The 20,057-nt window shown below is 41.6% G+C and overlaps 1 protein-coding gene across 1 annotated transcript in view; it reads right to left on the bottom strand.

Moving 5' to 3' along the window:
• srp68 (signal recognition particle 68) overlaps positions 1 to 19,580 on the bottom strand; it is a 35,619-nt gene extending 16,039 nt beyond the window's left edge. Inside the window, exons 1-8 of the mRNA XM_034189337.1 lie at positions 19,493 to 19,580; positions 19,011 to 19,077; positions 15,646 to 15,759; positions 13,212 to 13,407; positions 9,606 to 9,688; positions 3,216 to 3,325; positions 2,984 to 3,063; positions 2,747 to 2,887 (exon numbers count right to left, since the gene is read on the bottom strand). Coding sequence (XP_034045228.1) covers positions 2,747 to 2,887; positions 2,984 to 3,063; positions 3,216 to 3,325; positions 9,606 to 9,688; positions 13,212 to 13,407; positions 15,646 to 15,759; positions 19,011 to 19,077; positions 19,493 to 19,580 — 879 coding nt within the window. The remainder of the gene's footprint in view (positions 1 to 2,746; positions 2,888 to 2,983; positions 3,064 to 3,215; positions 3,326 to 9,605; positions 9,689 to 13,211; positions 13,408 to 15,645; positions 15,760 to 19,010; positions 19,078 to 19,492) is intronic.
• Positions 19,581 to 20,057: the final 477 nt, after the last annotated feature.

The following is a 20,057-nucleotide window of genomic DNA, read 5'->3' as shown; positions in this document are numbered from 1 at the left end:
CAACACCCTGACAACACCCAACACGACTGGCTCAACCTGCCAAGCATTCTCTGTTAAAGGCCTAATGAACAGATTACAGGAGGGAGGAGACTGCAGGTGTCTTCATCTCAGACCCAAAGCATTTCCTGTTCCCAAAGGCCAAGGGTGAAAGACTGTGCACAGTTTAATGATAAGAATTACACTTTGATTTTCTGATATATATAATTAGTTTCACCTATTTTGCTGAAATTACCTGCAGCTATATTATAATAGCCAAGCGGCCTCTGTGTGTCCGTATGTATGGTTTCAATCACAGCAAAACCGGGGAGAGGTGACATTTGCCATTTGATAGGCTTATGTATTTTGAGTCAAGGATAAACGCTGTGAATACAGAAAGTTGATAGGTCAAATGTTTTTTGAGAAATTAGCCATTTTAGCTAACCAGCAAGCAATGAACATTGTGCTGCAATGCACCATGGAAATTTAGGGTTTTGAGGCTTTAAAGGTTATTGTGGTTCATGTTAGTTTAACAGTGTTATTGATTTATTGTCTTTTTGTAGTTCAATTGGTTTAGTCAGTTTAGTTAAGTGTTATGATGCTGTTACCATGAGTGACTTAAGTGTCATGTTGGTACCATAAGTGAAAGGTGTATTACTTTTAATGTCTTCTGCCAGTCTCCGTTTGTCAAATTAAAAGCACCTACTTACAGCAGATTACAGAAAAGACAAAAAGCTGTGCAATTTTGATCACGCACAAACTGTGGAGAGCTGACGTTTGCCGTTTGGTATGTTTATGTATTTTGGGTCAAGGATGAATGGCGGCAAAACCAAACACTGATAGGATTTATATTTTTAGAGAAGTTACATACATTAACTAACAACAGCAGGGGTGGTGGCCAAGTGGTTAATGCGCTTGGTTTCAGTTCAGAAGGTTCTGGGTTCAAATCCCACCCCTGCCACATTTCTCCATGTAATGTGGAGTTGCGTCAGGAAGGGCATCCGGCGTAAAACCTGTGCCAAATCAACATGCAGATCCACCTTGGATTTGCTGTGGCGACCCCGAGTGCAAACAAGGGAGCAGCCGAAGGGACTTACTTTACATACATTAACTAACAACACTGATCAACGGACATTGACATTTACATTATGGACTCGCATGCCAATCCAGCAGGGGGTGATAAATCATCTATACATTAAAAACGCGAGTGCGTGGGCATGATTTTGTTTAGTAAGTTCAATGTAAGTGCATATTATCATTGTAAATACGTTAAAACTACAGGGATTATAAGAAAATGAAGACACTTATTTCCATTGTGGTCCATTTAAAAAATAAATGACAAAATAGAAGTAAAAATAAAATCATAATAATACTACTACTACTAATAATAATAATAATAATAGTGTGTATATAATAAGAAACTAAATTTATAAATACATTAAGGCAGTAATTAACAGGAAATAAAGGGTTGAGTTCTTCAAAAAACTATTGCGGTATAAGGTTCTAAAACATTCTGGAGTCACACACCATTCCAACTCATTATAGAAACTTTGCACAATTTATTACCACCCTTGAAAAATGTCAGCTACCTATTTTACTTTCTGTGTGGAGTTTGCATGTTCTCCTCGTGCTTGTGTGGATTCGCTCCGGGAGCTCCGGCTTTCTCTCACATCTAAAGACATGCAGGTTAGGTGAATTGGAAACTTTATAATTGTCCAGGCAGTGTAGAAGTGCTGGGTATAGTCCTGTGTGGCTGCAATGTACAGAATGCGGGAATGAGAAAAGCAACATACCAGAGATCTGAGTAGCAGTAGGTGTGACAGGTATGTCTGCAGGTTGTGCTGAGATTGTGGAGGGTGGGAATGAATGCAACAGTTTGGACTTTACAGAGAAGATCGCCACCTACTGAAGAAAACTAGCAGTTATCAGATACACAGTCAAACTGCTTCTGCAGGCCGACTGGTCAATTAAAAGAAATCTGCCAGATAAAACACTCTGCAAACTGGAGAAAACACTCTCTCCAACTCATGATGGTATTTACAGATTTGACATTCAGGACTGTGTTTCATCTCAGCAATATGCTACTATCCAAGCACAGCCTTAAGGATTAAACCTTGCCACATTACTGGCTTTGGGAGCTTACAGCGGTACTGACATCCGACAATGCTCAAGCAAACCACTAGTGGCATAACAGAACATAGATTATCAGTGAACCATGAGGACCTCCCCATGTTTCAGCAAGCAATAAGAACCATAGATTAATTGCAAAGTTTCCACAATATTGTCAAATACAGATGTACGGCCACAGTGATTTGCTTTTAACGTAGTAACTGCATAAAACCTGAAGAGTTGCAGTGACATCAAAACAGTTCTTGTGAACAGAGCCTTAAAAGCAGACAGCCTCTGATGCACTATGTTCCACTGGAGGCACAGAAAAGCATCACACATTCAGATGAGGTGGAAGTGTCACATTTTGAAATGTGGTGTCAAATTGATACCGAAAGTATCAACACTTATGACAACAGTAACAGGAGGTGTGACGTGGTTTATTGCTCAATAACCTATGATGGCAACAGTGATTTGCGTGATGTGCACAAAGTGACAAATTGCGCTGTATCTCAGCAGGCAACAGCAAAACAAACATGAATGCGAAAACAGGATAAAGTCATGACGTACTGATGAGTGTGGGTATGCACAGCTAATGAACAGTTCAACATCTTGTGAGCAAGGCACTTTAACACTTAAAAATAAGCAGAAATAAAATACTGACCTGTGCAACGGCAGCCTCATTGTCGGCCAGACCCAAAAGGAAAACGCGGGCCTTGTCAACCTTGACGGGCACTGTTCGCCCTCGCCACTCCACCTCGCTCATGGTGGCTGCCTGCTTGGTTCTCGCCTGAGTGATCAGAGCCTTGAGAAGGGGGAGGAGGAAAAACAAAAAAGGTTAAATGGATTTTCTGATACATTTTAGCATAGACTGTAAAGTTAAGAATAGTTTTTGTTTCACCTCCAGCTTTTCAGCCATCATCCCTCCACCACCTCCAGTCAATCTCATCTGCATCAAGTCATTGATGGCATTCTGATCACCTGCAGGACAAAAATCAGTTTCATTGTGTGGTTTGAACTTTGGGAGATGTACAGTCTCAAACCACCACATTAAGGTGATGGAAAGCATTTGGAATTAACACAAAAACTACTGAAGAAGCCCTTTATGCCCCATCATCGTATGTCATGCTCACCAATGTTGTATGCACAGTAGCGGATGTTGGGTGAGATCTCCTCCACACGCTGGCGATACAGCACTGCCAGATCCTCAGTAAAAGCACTGGCCAGCTTCTCATAGATGGTCCTGACAAGATGTCACAGATGTGTTCATAGACAAGTACCACAACTATGAGTATCATCAATTTTATAAAGAATACATGAGCCTGGAATTTGCAACTAACAGACACTTCATTCATATTCAGTCTTGAGATAACAGTCTGATAGTGGTGATAGAGGATGACCTCATACCACTGAAAATCTTAATTTGACATATAATCTGCATTTTGGAGCAATCATACAGATCGTGTCAATAAATAAGTAACAACACTGTCTAAATTTTTCTATTCCACATGAACGAAACAAAAGTGTGACTGGTTCTCACACAATTAGGCAACACTCACTGGACACACTACAGTTCTTGCAGGTGTAATTTATTTGTAACCAGAAGGCAACAAAGTGAAACAAAAATATCGCTGAGAGTTGGAACTATCAACTGCCGCTTCCAGAAAGAAATTGCAGAATAAAAATTACAGGGGAAACGATATGCAGAGATCTGTGAGTTTAACATTGACAGGTGCAACCAGGTCCTAAACTGATTATGAGGCCCACCACGCAGATGTTTATCTGTGGTGTCAAGCAGATGAAAAACAACAGCTTCCCCAGAGGACAGTACGTGAGTCAGTTAATACTTTAATTTACATCAGTCAAGAAGAAATACAGAGTATGTTAAATCCGCCTGGAGTAAGGAGTTCTCAAAATACTTAAGGGGTGTCTCAATTCTCTTTTTGGAGCGAGGCGGAGGGGTAGGCAGAGGGCTACAAACCCCTCCAAACGGAGTGACTCTGGATGCACACTCCATATAGAGGGGTAGGAGGAGCTTACCGCTGTCTCCACAGAAACAAACAGCGCCCAGAGCTGCACAAATGAAAGTGGCTTTCATTACAAATTACGCTGTTCAGGAAGTTATAACTTGGCCAAAAAAAAAAAAAAAAAACTTTACAGGCAACTGCCTATGACAGCAACGTCTATGATGCTGGATGCATGTTGCGCATATTGTCGTTCTGAAGAATATCGTTAACTTGTGTGCTCATGTGCTGAGGCGTTATAATGCATATATACACCAACGCTACGATAAGACACTTTTATATCTCACAATGGAGAAAATCATGATAAAGGATAAGCATGTTAATTTGTATGTTCATTAATCTTTGGATAATAGCGATCCCTGCTGTTGGATTTCAAGGTCTGTAACGCGTGTGTGTATTTTGTAAACAAACAGGGAGCCCTGAGCTCACTCATCTCCTAATAAGCTTTCGGGCAGAAAATGAGAAGTTTCATCAATGGGAGTAAGTTGGAAAATATATACACACACACACGTTTGTGTAACACATAACCTGACGTCCTAATAGACTGACATTATTTGTCAAGGAAATTTCTAAAGGAAATAGGATTGGATGTAAAAAATTGGAGAATTTGAAAAAGAAATAAGGTTAACAGAACTAGATGCAGCCCAGAACATACATACATACAGGTGCTGGTCATATAATTAGAATATCATGAAAAAGTTGATTTATTTCAGTAATTCCATTACAAAAGTGAAACTTGTATAATGTATACATTCATTCCACACAGACGGATATATTTCAAGTGTTTTATTTCAATCACCAATTAATGAATTCATTAATTAATTCCTGATCAATCAATTAATGATTAATCAATTAACAATATTAATTATTACTATTATTAATGACCAATTATCAGTATTATTAACATTAATTAATTAATACTATTAGTTATTATTATAAATTACAAATTAATTAATTATTAATACCACAAAATTCTCCGACATGATTGCGATGCATCGAAGAAATCTGCAACTTCTTCTATTTCTTTGCATTTATGCAGAAAGGCGAGAAAAAAGAGCAAACAGGCTACTGCAACAAGTTTTGCTTCGGTTGCCATGTTGACAAACAGTGAAGATGGCAGTTTGAGACGGGCAGTTTTTTCCCCTCCTAAGGCATACCCCTTCGCCTTACCCCTTGTTTTAAAGGGGTAGGCGTAGGGCCAAGGGGAAGGGGAAGGGGTACAAAAGAGAACTGAGATTGGGCCTTAGAGACCATGCGAGGAGGACATAAGTGAGGGAACCCACCAAGACAACTCTAAAAGTTACAGTTATAAAGTATACCGGTACAACCAGGGTTTTATTTAAAATAAGATGTGAAATGTCTGCTACAGTTTACCAGAAGGCACATGAAACCTGAGCCCAGAGCATATGATCTGTTGTTTTGTTTTAAAACCCTTCTCTGTTCCACTCCACCATGAAGCTTTGCCCAGTGATACAACTGTCAAATGATGCAACATTTCCAGTTTCACAAATCACATCCACAGAAGCCTATAATATCCAATCTTCAAATATGCTCCCATCACCCACCAACAGCTTTGAATTAAATAAAGACAGAATCCCAAAATTGTGCCATTATCCAAATTAGTATACTGCCCGTAGAAAGTATGTATTCCTATAGAAAAGTGGGAGCTTTATCGACAATCTTTGTTGAAGCTGTCACGTGAGAACATGCCATGTTGTGATAATAAAGCAAGAAGCGTCTGTGTGTCTGTGGGTCATATATCTCTCAGAGTGTTTGTGTATTGTTTATTTCTTTATTTCTTATTTATTTCAAAATTATCATAATAAAAGGATACACATCATTGTGCCATGCACAAGCCATATTCAAAAGTTGAGATTGATCTGACAAACAGTCAGAGAGACATGCGAGCCACATATCCACAGACACATCTTGCATTATAGATCGATATTTGTAGACCCAACTACATATCTGACAAATAAAACCTTGCAGATTAAAAACTGGAAAAAAAATTTAAGTTCAGCTTGCTTTCAGGCAGACTAATAGTACTAGAAAAAAAATAGTAGTTGTGCGCACATCCAATCCTGATTTAGGCCAGGTGCAGGATAATCAAGAATTGCAGACAAAAAAGAGGGAAAATCCGCACACTAGTACAAAGCTCCCAAAATCTTTTGACTAAAAAAAGCAATTAATTTTTAGTCAATTAAAAGAATAACAGTACTACACACAAGAAATAACACTGCTCACCACAACAGACATTACACCTACATTACAACATCTTAACACAGTGAGAATGAAGAGAATGAAACTACAAAACTAAACTACGAAACTACAAAACTACCAAGAAAATACAAAAAAGTACATTTTATTACAGACCCTAAGATAGTGTTTGGACGTCATATGCAACTGTGTCAAATTAAGGAAATTTCATATCAAAGAAAACTGCAACACACCATCCCTGCCAAACAATTAGGCATTATAATAAAACAATCAGCAGTCTGTGGCGCAGCTGTGCGCTGCAGCCTTCCACTGCGATCCCCATCCGCCACTCCTGCCTTGCAATTTTAATGCACACACCTTACTTCTACACGTTTAGTAAACACCTTCACCAATTTAGAGTCGGGGTCACTAGGCCGTGGTGGGTTTGCAGGGCTGGCTGTGGCACAGCGGTGTGCCGAGGCCACCCATGGCAGTCTGCCACCTGCCGTCTCTTGCCCTGCTTTTAATGCAACACTTTATCTTTGCACACTTAGGGGGTCGTACACAGCAAGGGAGATTAACTGTAACAACTATGGTGGGGTTGGTAGGTAGGGTGAGTGTGGCACGTGGAGTTGGCCCCGGGTGGCTGTGGATGTCTGGGGCTCTGCCTCACCGGTTCTGCCGTGGTCCCCTGGCCCTGCTCTGGGCCTGTGGGGCCCGGGGTCCTGTGGCCCATTGTGGGGGTGGGTGGTGGTGGTGGGGCGCGGATGTTGGCACTGGGGGGCTGGCGGCTGCTGGGGGATGGACGTCATGGTCTCCGCGGGATGGGTCTTGCTCGGGCGGTCTCCTGATCATGGGCTTTGGTGGCGGGGGTGGGAACCGGGGTGGGGGGGCTTGGGGGGCACATGGTTGCGCTGGGGGCCTGGCTGTCGGGGGGCCTTGTGGTCTTCCTGGCCCCGGGGTCGGGCCTCGCCTCTTGTCTGGGGGCTGGGCCCCGCCCTCGTGTGGCTCGGTGGTCCCTACCTTGTGTTTTGGATTTGGTTGCGGTGGCTCCTTTGCTCCCCATTCTTGCCGCCACTCGCTCCCGCCCTCGGCGGCCGTGGTTCTGGGGCTCGCCCTATTGGCGGGCCCATGCCGGCGCCTTGTGTGCTTGCCTTGGGTATGGGGCTGCTCCCTGTGCCTCCGTGGGGAGGGGTGTTGTCGGGAGTGCGTTCCGGCGCCGTCGGGCCGCTCCCCTGTTGGTTTGCTGTGCTGCCTGGTGGCTACGGGGGCTGCCTTTCCTGGCCCCCGTGCCCTTCCGCTGCCCCTTTTCTCCTGGTTCCCCCGGGGCCCTGCATCCTGGACCCACTTCTGTCGGTGCTTGCAGCCAGGCGCGTGGCTTCTGACGTGCGGGAGTGGTCCATGTCATATGGTAAGGTTCTGTACTCTTGTCTTGGCCCACCACACCAGCCACAGTAGTGATCGGATATTTAGCTGTGATCTGGGTCTCTGTGTGTGGATGGTTGTGTGTTTGTGGCCGTCACCACAATTCAGTTTTTGGGTGCTCTTAAGAGGATTAAAGTAGACCTGCATTGAAATAAATGCAGTCAGATCTTTGGACCAAAAAATGACATATTTACACGTAAGATCCTTCTGAATGTAGTAAAGTAAATCTGCAAGCCCAGATCTGTCATTTTGAACAAAAATGACAAATTTACAGCTAAAATTTAGCCCTCCGCAAAACTGTCATCACATCCGGGACGCTGCTGAGACGTCAGGGAAAAGACCCTATCCCAGTATGCATTGCGCGCGCCAACTGTAATTTGTGGATTTACGTCAGTCTGCATCTGCACCTTTTTCTTGTCTTACACGGAAGGATCTACTTTTTTTTAAAACTTCATATTGTCTTGCGGCACGTTTGGTGAGTACACATTTCTTTTATTTGTGCTTGAAAATTATTTTGGGGGACTTTTTCATACGCCCGTTTGATTGAGTGGTGTCGCACTGAAAATCCGTCTTTCCCCTCCGGTGTTACTGTCGCGGGGTACGGAGGCGGGACCCACAAAGAATCCAAGTCATTAAAAAGATATAAACCTCTCTCAGCGGCCACGGAACTCTGCGGCTCCGATTACCGAGACGTGCGCCGCTGCGGAAAGTCTGTTCTTGCAGCAACAGGTGTCACCGGCCGCTCCGCATCAAAACAGCGAGGGTAGTCTCTGGACTTTTGCCAAGTTGGCTGCACCTCCATTCAGTAGACAGAGATGTGGTGCCGGCTGCACAGCAGACACTGGGGCGATGTGAGCTGCCTGCTTCGGCGTTTAGCGAGCATGCAGACTCAGTAAGCACAGCGGGGGCAGAGAGTGAGGCGTCGGGGAAGAACGTCGCCCGCTGTCGATGTCACCGCTGATCTGAGCATGCAGAGCTGTATCTCACATTTATTGCTGCTTACTTTTGGATGCTGAAACCAGGATGTGTATAACAGTAACATTACTAACAGATAAAATCAATTTCAATGCGGGATCGGACTGAAGGCGGGAGCGCTCCGTCTTCTGCCGGACGTCAATGCAATGACCCGGATGTACAAACAGTTTTCGCTGAGGGCCAAATTTTAGCTGCAAATTTGTCATTTTTAAATGAAGATTTCTCCGCTGAATTACAAATTTGGGCTTGCAGATTTACTTTACCGCATTCATAAGGGTCTTATAAATACATATCAGCTATTTCTTTCTGAGATCTGACCACATTTATTTCAATGCAGGTCTACTTTAACACTACGGTGTTCTGGATTAAGGTATGAATGCTCACTAATTAGACAACAGACTGTTGCTGTCACTGTTTGTTCATGTATGGTTGTTTGTCATGGTATGTTGTATGGTTGGGGCCCCGTCTCCTCGATGTCTCACGTCACAGTTATTGTCTTCACCACTTGTCTCTCGTTCTTGTCTGTCTTTGTGTTGTTTTGGTGGTCGGCCCTTCCTGACAGAAGCTGTCAGTTGGCTTTGAGTAGGATGCTGTATGCTGATCGGGAAGCGCGGATGGGGGTCACACACACACACACACACACACACCACATTCACTCATGCACTACATACCTTCTGTCTTGTAAGCATAAATTGCATATATGCATATTAATGTTCATAAATGGTTCTGCCAGTGTGGCACTTACCATTACTATATATGCAGACAGGGGAAAACAAACAAAAAAAAATAAAGCAATCTATATTCAACAACAAATAAACATAGATAAAATCTCTTGTACACTGTTAATTATTATCAATTAAAAAAAATCTAAGCAGTTAAAATGTGCAGTAATGTTAAACTTACTTGCACTTGTTGAAGGCCTCCATAGCTCGCTTCCACTCTTGCAGCTCAAATTCCACCATGCCAGTCAAGTACGCTGTGTAGGCCTTCAAAAATAAATAAATGAAAGAAGGCATTTTAAGAGTGCTCAACCAATACATTGCCTTGTATGTGGGCTGCTTCACAGGACATTCAGTAATAACACCGAGATTGGCATTAAGGTCTGCCCATCACTTGTCCACAAGACAAAGGAAAATTTTCCTCATTCAGAAAATGTTTTATTTGTTCACTGGTATATGCAATGTGCCATTTCATAGCTTCCCTTTAACCCACTGTGCAGTTGCTTCCTAAAGCTATAATAGTGAGTGTTCCAGGGAGAAGGGGTCACTAACCCTGTTTCTGGAGAGCACCTGTATGTTTTCCATGTTTACCTACTCAAGTCACACCCATTTTTTTTAAGTGCTGTTTTCCAGCTCTTGATTGACCGAGCACACCCAATAGCATTAATTGCCTGGGAGTGGAACAGGGCAGATGCCCTCCAGGAACAGGGTTGGTAACCCCTAGATTAAAGCAAAAATGAATATACATACATATATATACATATATACATACATACATATATATACATATACATACACACACACACACACATATATACACATAGACACATACATATAACCCCGCAACCCGATCCCAGATAAGAGGCTGAAGATTTTCCCACAGCCAAATCATAAGCATTCGGAAAGCCTTTTGTGATCACATCCTAGGATTTAAGGTAAAACAAGGTGGAGACAGTGAATAAAATGGCAAATTGTTCTCCTGCTGAACAAGATTATATTTCACTCACTAAACATTGCTGCTCGTGTCTAATGCAGCCATCACATTATAGAAAGTCACACTGTCTATATACTTCAGGATAAACCCATTTTAAGGGGACAGCTTTTCTAGAGCTTTTACTTCAGTCAATACCAATTCAAATCTCAAGCCTACAGCCAGGATCTGAAATTTGGGGGGGGGGGGGGGGGGGGTGTCTGTTTTTTTTTTGGGGTGAAAGTGGACCTTTGTCAGCAGGGGTCTGGCGGCCACTGAAGGTCCCCAGAAAATTTGGGGGTTTTGATGTCCAGGGAAGCATTCTGGAGGGTTTTTGATGACTCACCCAGATTACCTCCAATTTAGTTGTATTGTTTAATGTGTGTTGGATTTGCATTTTCTTTTGCACATTTTTACCTTTTCTTTGCACTCACTCACTCACTCACTCACTCACTCATACCTACGGACAATTCAAAGTTTCCACCTAACCTGCATGTCTTTGGATGTGGGAGGAAGCCGGAGCACCCGGAGGGAACCCACACAAACATGGGGAGAACATACAAATGCCACACAGAAAGGCCACAGGTGGGAATTGACCCCATGACTTTCTTAGTGTGAGGCAATCGTTCTAACAAGCTACTGTGATGGCACCTATTCTTTGCCTTTAACCAAAATTGACATCACAACCTACATGTTTGTTTGATAAGCTTACTAACCACAAGGGCCTTAATCATTTTGATATCTTTAGCTTCCCTCATCCTAACTAGGGATATACCGATCCACATATTTTCACTTGCAATTCGATCCCGATACCTGATTTGGATATCTGCTGATACCGATACTATTCTGATACCAGAGCTCTGTTTGCTTTAATATTAATATTATCATTGTTGATTTTATATGAGGATATTTTGTATTCCCAGTTATACACCTTCATGATGAAGTGGTATAGAAAAGGATAATGCAGCAATTCTCCTTAGTGCAGCACTGTAGTTATATTCACTTCAAAGACAGAGCTTGTGATGAGTATGGTTTTCATTCTGACCACTAGGTGTAGTAATGACAGTTTAATATGTGATGAGACCCAGAAGAGAAGGTTGTGGTACAAACTACTTTAATCCAATAGACTGTTGTTATATTAGCGCTTGTGCGCAGAGTACTCTGCAAGTCATTCATGTAGAACGGTGTGGGGATTAGAGCATTTTACTGCCGACATCTAGGCTCCGTGTAACTACACGGATAACACTGAATCTATGGATAACCCTGCTGCAATGTCCGTAACTTTCCAAAAGAAGGGTGAACAAAGTCCCTTAAACATGTCCCAGATGTGACAATCAGAACAATAATGATATTTAATAGAGAACATTTCCACCAACAGCTGTAATCCTGTATGCACTGTGCAATTTTTTTTTCACAGCTTTATTCGTGACAATAATTTAATATTACAATAAAAATAGCTTGTGTAAATTTATATTTAATGTCTTGACTGAAACATGCTTCACACAAATGACAGCTATTTTTAGGAGAAAAGCCGGAAAAACTGTCGAATTTTCCATTATGTGTTAGGCAGCTTGCAGAATGCTATAAAAACGCAACGTTCCATTCATTCATCAAAAACATTTAAGGGTACTGCTCCAGTCGTCATGAAGGAAAACAAAACAAAACAAAAAAAACAACACAAACTGAATATTTTTTGGGCGTTTGGAAACAGCAAATGGTGCACTGTAAGAAGGTGAACTTGACCTCACCTCTCAGACTTTGTCCCTAACTCAGAGGTCTCGGGGTCACTCGGCTTGCCCTGGTCTCTCCCCAGTGGCTCTCAGACACCTTCTGGATTTATCGCAAACCAAAAAGTCTGTATCAGACAGGTCATCGGTCTTTGATGTGGACGGCATTAAAGTGTGGTTCAAGCCTCATATTCCTGGCTGAACCCGACCCGAAACAGACAGGCACTTTAATGTTTCTGACAAAACCTGCTATTTCCATCTGTATCAAATCTCTGCAAACAGGAAGAAAGCCATTACATTGTGTATTTTATTTATTTTTATTTAACAAAAATGGATGGCTGCCTCATGCGAAACAGACCTGTCAGCAGCACACAAAATAAATCAAGGCTTTTAATCTGACTTGTTATTGTCTCCTTTCATCCAGATCCATCATCACAGACACACTGGTGTCCAAATAAGATGTCCTTGTTTTGGAAATACTTTAATCCCTTATTGTATAAACTGTGACTAAATGTAGTGTTTTTGAAGAGGTCCCTCAGTGTAATATGGTGCTGCAGGTGCGTTTCCCATCCTGCTGCCAGTTTGTCCCACCATCAACAAAAAGGGAAGAGGAGAAAAAATAAAAAATGCTTATTTTAAAAGCTGAAAAAGCTTTACACCACCACAGCGCTCCATTTATTTACAATCAGTGTTCACTGTGATCTGTCATTCAGCTTTCTGCTAGCAATGAAATTGAATCCCATTAACGCACCACTGACAAAAAAAAGTGTCGTACTGATGTGACCAAACCAGACCATTTCAAAATATATGTCCTGATCTGTTGGGTACCCGCACTGTAGAAGGCATCAGGTTGTCCTTAGTCTGCTCGGAGAACAATTATGTTTTGGACAAATACGCATTGAATGCTTTGTACCCCACTTTGTGCACCACTGCACAGGAGTGCTCAATGTAACAACAGTCTATTGCTGGCAAATGCATGTTAAATTCATAAACTCTGTAACACTTGTTGCATTTGCTCGTGACAACACATTTTCCAGGGCAGCTGCCAAACTCCCCTGAATATATTGCAAACCATAATTTGTTTATCGTGTACCTGTGCCTCCAGTTTGGTTTTTGCGTCGACACGGGGACTCTCACAGAGCTTCTCCAGTTTCTCACTGTGCTTGGCAGCTTTGCGGAGTCGTGCCATGAGATGGAAACGTTTACGTGGCTCTGTATTAGCCTCCTGTTTCAGCTGCATGGCATAGCTCCATGCCCGCTCCGCCTCCATCAAAACCATTAACAGGAACCTGAAAGAGTGCAGCTATGACTTAATTCTTGTAAAATGCTGTATTATTCTATTTGGGCTTCAAACAGACTACACACTTAAAACTGTCACTTTAAGGCCAAGTAAGTTAGAAGTAAGTCTTCTTTTATTAAGATACTCTATGTCAGCATTCAATATACAAGACACCTGAAAAGGTGTTGCTCTCCTAAGACTATATACGTCAGCAGTGAATTGTGGACCATTAATAATGAATGTGATGGCAGAATGCAACTTGGCAACCTTCCATAATGTTAACAGCCTGCATCACTTTTCCTGCCACAATAAACAGCTGGGGTGAAAACTGAAGTAAACATCTTTAAAAACTACACAACAGAGCTGGTAATTATGAGTAGCATATAAATATAGGAATTCAACACCCCGGTATACTTCTGCAGTTTAACAGTGATACGATACATCTAGGTGTATCATTTTCTAGCCTTTTGTTAAGTGAAGATTAAAGCCATGGGTTAAGTAAATTTGGTTTACAGTGTGGTTATGAAGGTGCACCAAACAAAGGGTTTGAGTGGTATTCTTGATTGTCCCACAGCATCAGTCACGTGAGACTAGTGCTGGGTTGAAAAGATCAGTTCGCCGATTTTAAATCAATTCTCATTTTAATTCCCACAGCTTGAGTCACACATCCAAAGATATATATCTATATATCTATAGATCTATAGATATATATATATATATATATATATATATATATACACACACACACATACACACAGAGTTGTCCCTCATTTATCGCGGGAGTTATGTTCTAAAAACAACCTGCAATAAGCGAAATCCGCGAAGTAGTCAGCACTATTTTTTGCAATTATTATAGACGTTTTAAGGCTGTAAAACCCCTCACTACACACTTTCTACACTTTTCTCAAACAGGCATTAACATTTTCTCACTTTTCTCTCCTGTGTAAACACTCTCTTTTTCCTTCTGGGCGAGAAGATTATAAACAGACACACGCAGAACTCTCCCTTCCCTCACTGCCTCCGGAGGTACGGATGCGGGACCTGCAAAGAATCCAAGTCTTCTCTTGGTGGCCACGGAGTTCTGCGGCTGTGGTCAACATCCGCATCAAAACAGCGAGCGTAGTCTCTGGACCTGTTGCCAGATTTGGCGCAGCTCCGCACAGCAGACAGGAGGGCGGTGTGAGTGGTCCGCTGCTGCGTTTACCGAGCCCGCAGACTCAGTAAGCGCATCGGAGGCAGTGAGAGCAGTTCGCGGTGATGACGATGAGCTGTTTCCGAGGGTGTGAAAATGATCATTTCTCTAAATTGATTGTGGACCCGCTGGTTCTAATGAAGAACCAACGCATCCACAATTTATTCATCTCATCAGCCTCTGTCAAAAACATTTAAAGATGTCAATCATAAAAACTGGGACTCGTCTGTTGCGGGCAAGACAAGAGAATCGTCTGCTGTTTAATTCACACAGTATAGTGTTTGTTTAGTTTTTCTTTCGTTCCTCATAATGTGCCTTTTCCATGGGACCGCGCACAAAGGTTCTCTGGTGTGGACAGACTTTTCAGTCAGTCTTTTCCACCAGCAATCGCCGCGTCGCTGTGGGAAAAGACTGACTGAAAAGTCTGTCTGTGTGGCTGTAGGCGAGGTTCTAATGCAGCATGCTGCACAGCCAGAGCTGCAGACATGAGTGTTTGTAGGGGAGACCGGGACCATTTGCCCACGGAACATTTTTAAATTTATAACTCTCTGAAACACTATTTCCTGCGTTTTGAGGGCCAAATTTTGTGAAGTTACGCCATAGTTTGTTTAATCTTTGTTACAACCTTACTTTAAAGCCAAAAGAAAAGACATCAGGCCAAAACATGGAAGGGTGTAGAAATGTACCTGTGTCAGGGCCAATGAACAAGGTACCTCTGGTGCCCTCAATCTGTTCAGTAATTCTGCCCTTCAGTATGTTTGTAAAATAAAAATACTACTCTATCATTCTGAAAAGGGGATTGGTCTGTGCAATCAGAGTTATAGCCATCATTAACTACCAATACTTCATTAATTTGCTGTCAAATGTCAATATAATACTAGTATCACGTTGTATAACTAGACAATTAGGTAACAGCTCAAAAACGGTTTTAATAACACTAACCCAAATCAATATTGGATCGGATCAAAATAATCGATTCTGATTCGTAAGAATTGTAATCGAATTGATTCTTAAAGTTTGAATCGATACCCAGCTCTACATGAGACAGTAACTTACCTGCTGTCTGAAAGCACTTCAACTGAAATTTTCTTGCCGATGTACTTGTGCCTGTTGCCCATCTTGAAGCCCAGAGTCTTGCGCAGACGACGTAGTCGGCGGGAGCAGTAACCCCTGAAAATAGGTTCACACAGATGACGAGAGCAAATTGTGGTTCTTAGATTTACCTTAGAAGTTTCATTGCAAAATTTAAACCAATTAACCTTGTGATTCTCAACCCTGGTCCTCAAGTATCACCTAAACCACAGACTGTATATATACTGGACAAAGTCCAAGTGACATCACTCATAGGTTTTCTGTCAATATTGGTGCTCCCCAGGGCTGTGCACCAAGTCCACTCCTGTACACACTTTACACACGACTGCTCTCCCTCACTTCCTATGAATTATGTCACAAAATCTGACAACTGTGCTCGGACTCATATCAAGCGAGACTGCATATAAGGAGGAGGTTCAGCTTTTGACAAAGTGATGCAAGACACACAATATGGCCTTAAACATCAAAAACAAAATAATCATGGACATCTGAAAATCATCAACAGACCACACACCTCTGTTCATAAATGGGGAGCCAGTGGAGAGAGTGCCCTTTTAAATTCCTGGGCCTGACAGTGTCAGAGGATCTGTCCTTGGGCACTAACATCACCTCTGCTGTGGGAAAAGCTCAGCAACATCTCTTTTACCTGAAGAAGTTAAAGAGACTTAACATCCCTCAAAGGCTTATGATCAATTTCTACAACTGTGCCATCCAAAGTGTGCTGACATATGGCTTGCTTGTGTGGTTCTCCAGCTGCACTAAGGCAGAGAAGCAGGCAATCCAGAGGGTGGTGAAGACAGCAGGAAAAATGATTGGGTCTGACCTCCCAGCGATCTCCACTGTGTACATCTCCCGCCGCCTGCGCTGAACTCATAATATCATCAGAGACCCCAGACCATCAGATGCCTAAATGAACACTGCATTTCTCAACTCTCTTCACCCTCCAATATCTCACACCGGCTATAACTGTGAACTGGTCTTGCATTGATGCAGCAAATATTCCATAAGCAATATTCTACAATAACAGTCTTAATCTATTCTCCCTCCCTGCCATGTCAGTGTTAACATATGTGCCTACATACTGTACTGTTTACGTCACACTACTATTTTTGCACAAGTTACTGACTGTATGAATTGCTCTAAATGTAATTTCATTGTTACCTTGACAATGACAATAAAGTGTTGAATCTTGAATCTAGAGACCCAAAACACAACAGCTAACAACCGCATGAAGTAGACAATGAGCTACGGACACAGTCAGGATTGGCTCACCTGCTATCACTCAAAGTGACCAAGCCCCAATTATACATACTTTTATGTCTTATAGAGTCTGAAATTAATAAGTCAGAAAAAAAGAAAAATTCACCCATGTCATGGAGAAAGAAACTATCAACAGAGACCCTTAACAGTTATTGTATATGCCGTGTGCCATGTTTTCTGCAGTACAGAGTAGCAATTAATCAGCAGTACTGATGGGAATAATGCCGTTAAAATAACATTATTTTTCAGTAACGGCTAATGTAACTAATTACCGTTTCCACTGTTACAATACCGTTAACGTACATGTAAATGAGCAGAATTTAATTTTAGATTTATTTGATGGGCTGCGGCCTGCTGAGGTGAAATAAATGTCAAAAGCTTGAAAAAAAATGTATTATGTTCGATTGTTCTACAATTATAGGCATAGTAATGCTAATATCTACAATATGTTAAATTTGATGGGTATATTGTCTCACATTGTGCCACAGCAACATACACTGATCAGCAGCGCCACAAAGTATCACCATTGTCACAACATGTATTCCTATTATTCTGATACAAGTACAAAGTGCATTTGTGCACCAGAGCCAGTGTGCACAAGGTGAACATAAAAGCAGAAAGAAGCTGCAAATGCATGCAAGTCTCACCATTTTTTTGTTTATTTTTTGGTGGAGTGGTAATAATCCAAATCCAAGTCAGTCTGAAGCCATACTTGGACAGTTTTATCAGGTGAGATGGGGGCAATAGCCCCCCTGGGCTTTAGAATCAGCAAGAGCCACACAGGTGCAAAAACAGCATTTATTTCTAATATTTTGTTGTCAAACCCCTTTGACAAAGAAATCTAATTGAGGCTCAATGTTTTACAGTTTAAAACCTAAACTTTATTATAAATAACTGTAAACATAGCCAAGAACCAACAGACGAACATCACAATGTTGTCACTCAGACTGGCAGTCATTGCTGTGTCACTTGCATTAAATAAATTCCTCGTGTATTTGGGCACTGCCAAGCTATAAAATAAATATTGCTGATAAATATCTCACCAAATTTGTTAAGCGATTCAATTAGAAGCCTCACTTTCATAAGTGTCAATTTATCTCTTTTTAATTAGCCTCAGGATTTTTCTTCACATCACGTTTTCCATCCTGAGATATTCTGTGAGAGCAAATTCATATAATGGAAATGCCTTCTGGGACATGACAGCCGCTTTGACATTGTATATTCTACTAATATAAGAATATACACGAATGAGATTCATTTCTCTATATGCTCCAGATTCCAGTGTCGTGTTTTCAGATTTGTTTCAACTTGGTCAAGAAATTATTGAATAATCTTACTTTCACCCTGGCTGGCGCGGCCGTTTCATTTCATTTGTTTTATTGGGAATTTTCGCAGAGAAGCACCCCATAAAAGCAGCGCTGCTGGTGGATGAAGAGCAGTTTTTAATACTAATATCTTTAATATGATGCGAGTGTGCGAAGCTCTTACTTTCACCCCTGATTAGTTCCCATCTTTAACTTAACTTCATAATGAAATTAATTAAGGATCAGATCTTGCATCATGGCAGGCATAGTGTGTTTGACAAACTGATGGTATTATTGTCTATCTGGACTAGAACCAACAAATTCATTAAAGTCTATTTTGTTTGGACAAATATTGGCAGTACAGATATGGGACTGAGTTTTAATAAATGTAACAGCACAGAAAATGCAGATTTATGGTTAAACTCTCTTGAAAACCTTGATCATGTCCACTGATTTCTATTTATGCTTGGTTGTCTGACATGAACCAAGATGACGGCACTCTGGCAACAGCCAGCGAATGAGCGGATCCACCTAGTGAGTAAATAGAAATTGATGGCTGCAACACTCTCCGCCATGATCCATACTTGTTATCAGCAAGTATAGAAAATGGGTGAAACAACTGTGTAATAATGAATAATGAGTTGGTCTTTCACAACTTTGTCAGTCCACATAATGCATCTGGTAAATGGAAGCGCTGTGCAGAACATCGAGCATCCAGATTGCTAACAGCAGTCTATAATTTATGTTCTGGTGGACACAGCTCACCTGTATCTCTGATAGTCTCCATGCCTGAGGCCATGCTGCTGCTGGGACTCCTTGATGATTTGCAAGACTGCGAATCATTGTTAAGAAATACCTTCACTATATTCATACTGGAGTCCAAGAGGGCGAGTGTCATTCATTTAACTGTGAATATAACTCATCATAGCCAGCGAAAAGACGAGGATAACGTGAGTGCACCAATGAATGGAACATGCTGCACATAGGGCATGATTAGCCATTCAACTAGATCAAAATATTTAAACCATTTACAAGTGACCAAAGCTATTGCATGCACTAGCAATAGTTAGTGTATTTACAGCAAATTTTTACAAACCGTATGTGATTTTTATGCCTGCCTCATACAGTACAACGTGACATTATGACACGTAGCCTAAACGCTGTAGCATTAAGCTAACCTAGCTAGCTAATTTAGTTTCTACTCTGACAAAAACCCCATGCTACCCGTACAACTTTATGAAGGATACTTTCCAGTCCAAGTCCACCATCTGGTAAATTTTCTTTATTTTCTTCCACTGGTGCAACTTTAACTTCATTTTGCTTGTCGGCAGCCATCGCTACTCCCTAACAAGCAGCTGAGACTGCTGCGCTTCTTTTTGTGGTCCGCTGGGGAGCGTTCAGTTTCACGGTTCTTTACCGCCACCTTCAGGTTCGGAGTGTGAACCTGTGCTTATGGTTTGCCCTCGTATTCTCCTATTTTCATCCAATAAAATAAATAAAATCTAGACTTGAATCGCCGCCCGTTTGCCTTCTGGTAGACTGTCAAAGTGGTAATTGTCCAAATACCTATGACCTGGACACACAAGTTCTCTGAGAATTAGTTTTGGTGCTAATACATTTTTCATGTTTGCTTCAAACTGCTAAAATTGTTTATCAGAAAAAAATAACTGTTAAGAGTCATAAAAGAAAAACCTAAACATTTCAATGTGATGAAATAATTTGCCATCTTTATCCAATATAGGAAAATGGTGGACCTCCTCTTTGGTCTCCCTCTTCTCCTCCTGCCTGGTGGCTCCATCCTCAGCATCCTTC

Source organism: Thalassophryne amazonica, chromosome 15, assembly GCF_902500255.1.
Source record: "Thalassophryne amazonica chromosome 15, fThaAma1.1, whole genome shotgun sequence".
Classification (NCBI taxonomy): domain Eukaryota; kingdom Metazoa; phylum Chordata; class Actinopteri; order Batrachoidiformes; family Batrachoididae; genus Thalassophryne; species Thalassophryne amazonica.
This window is presented reverse-complemented; position numbering and strand designations above follow the sequence as displayed.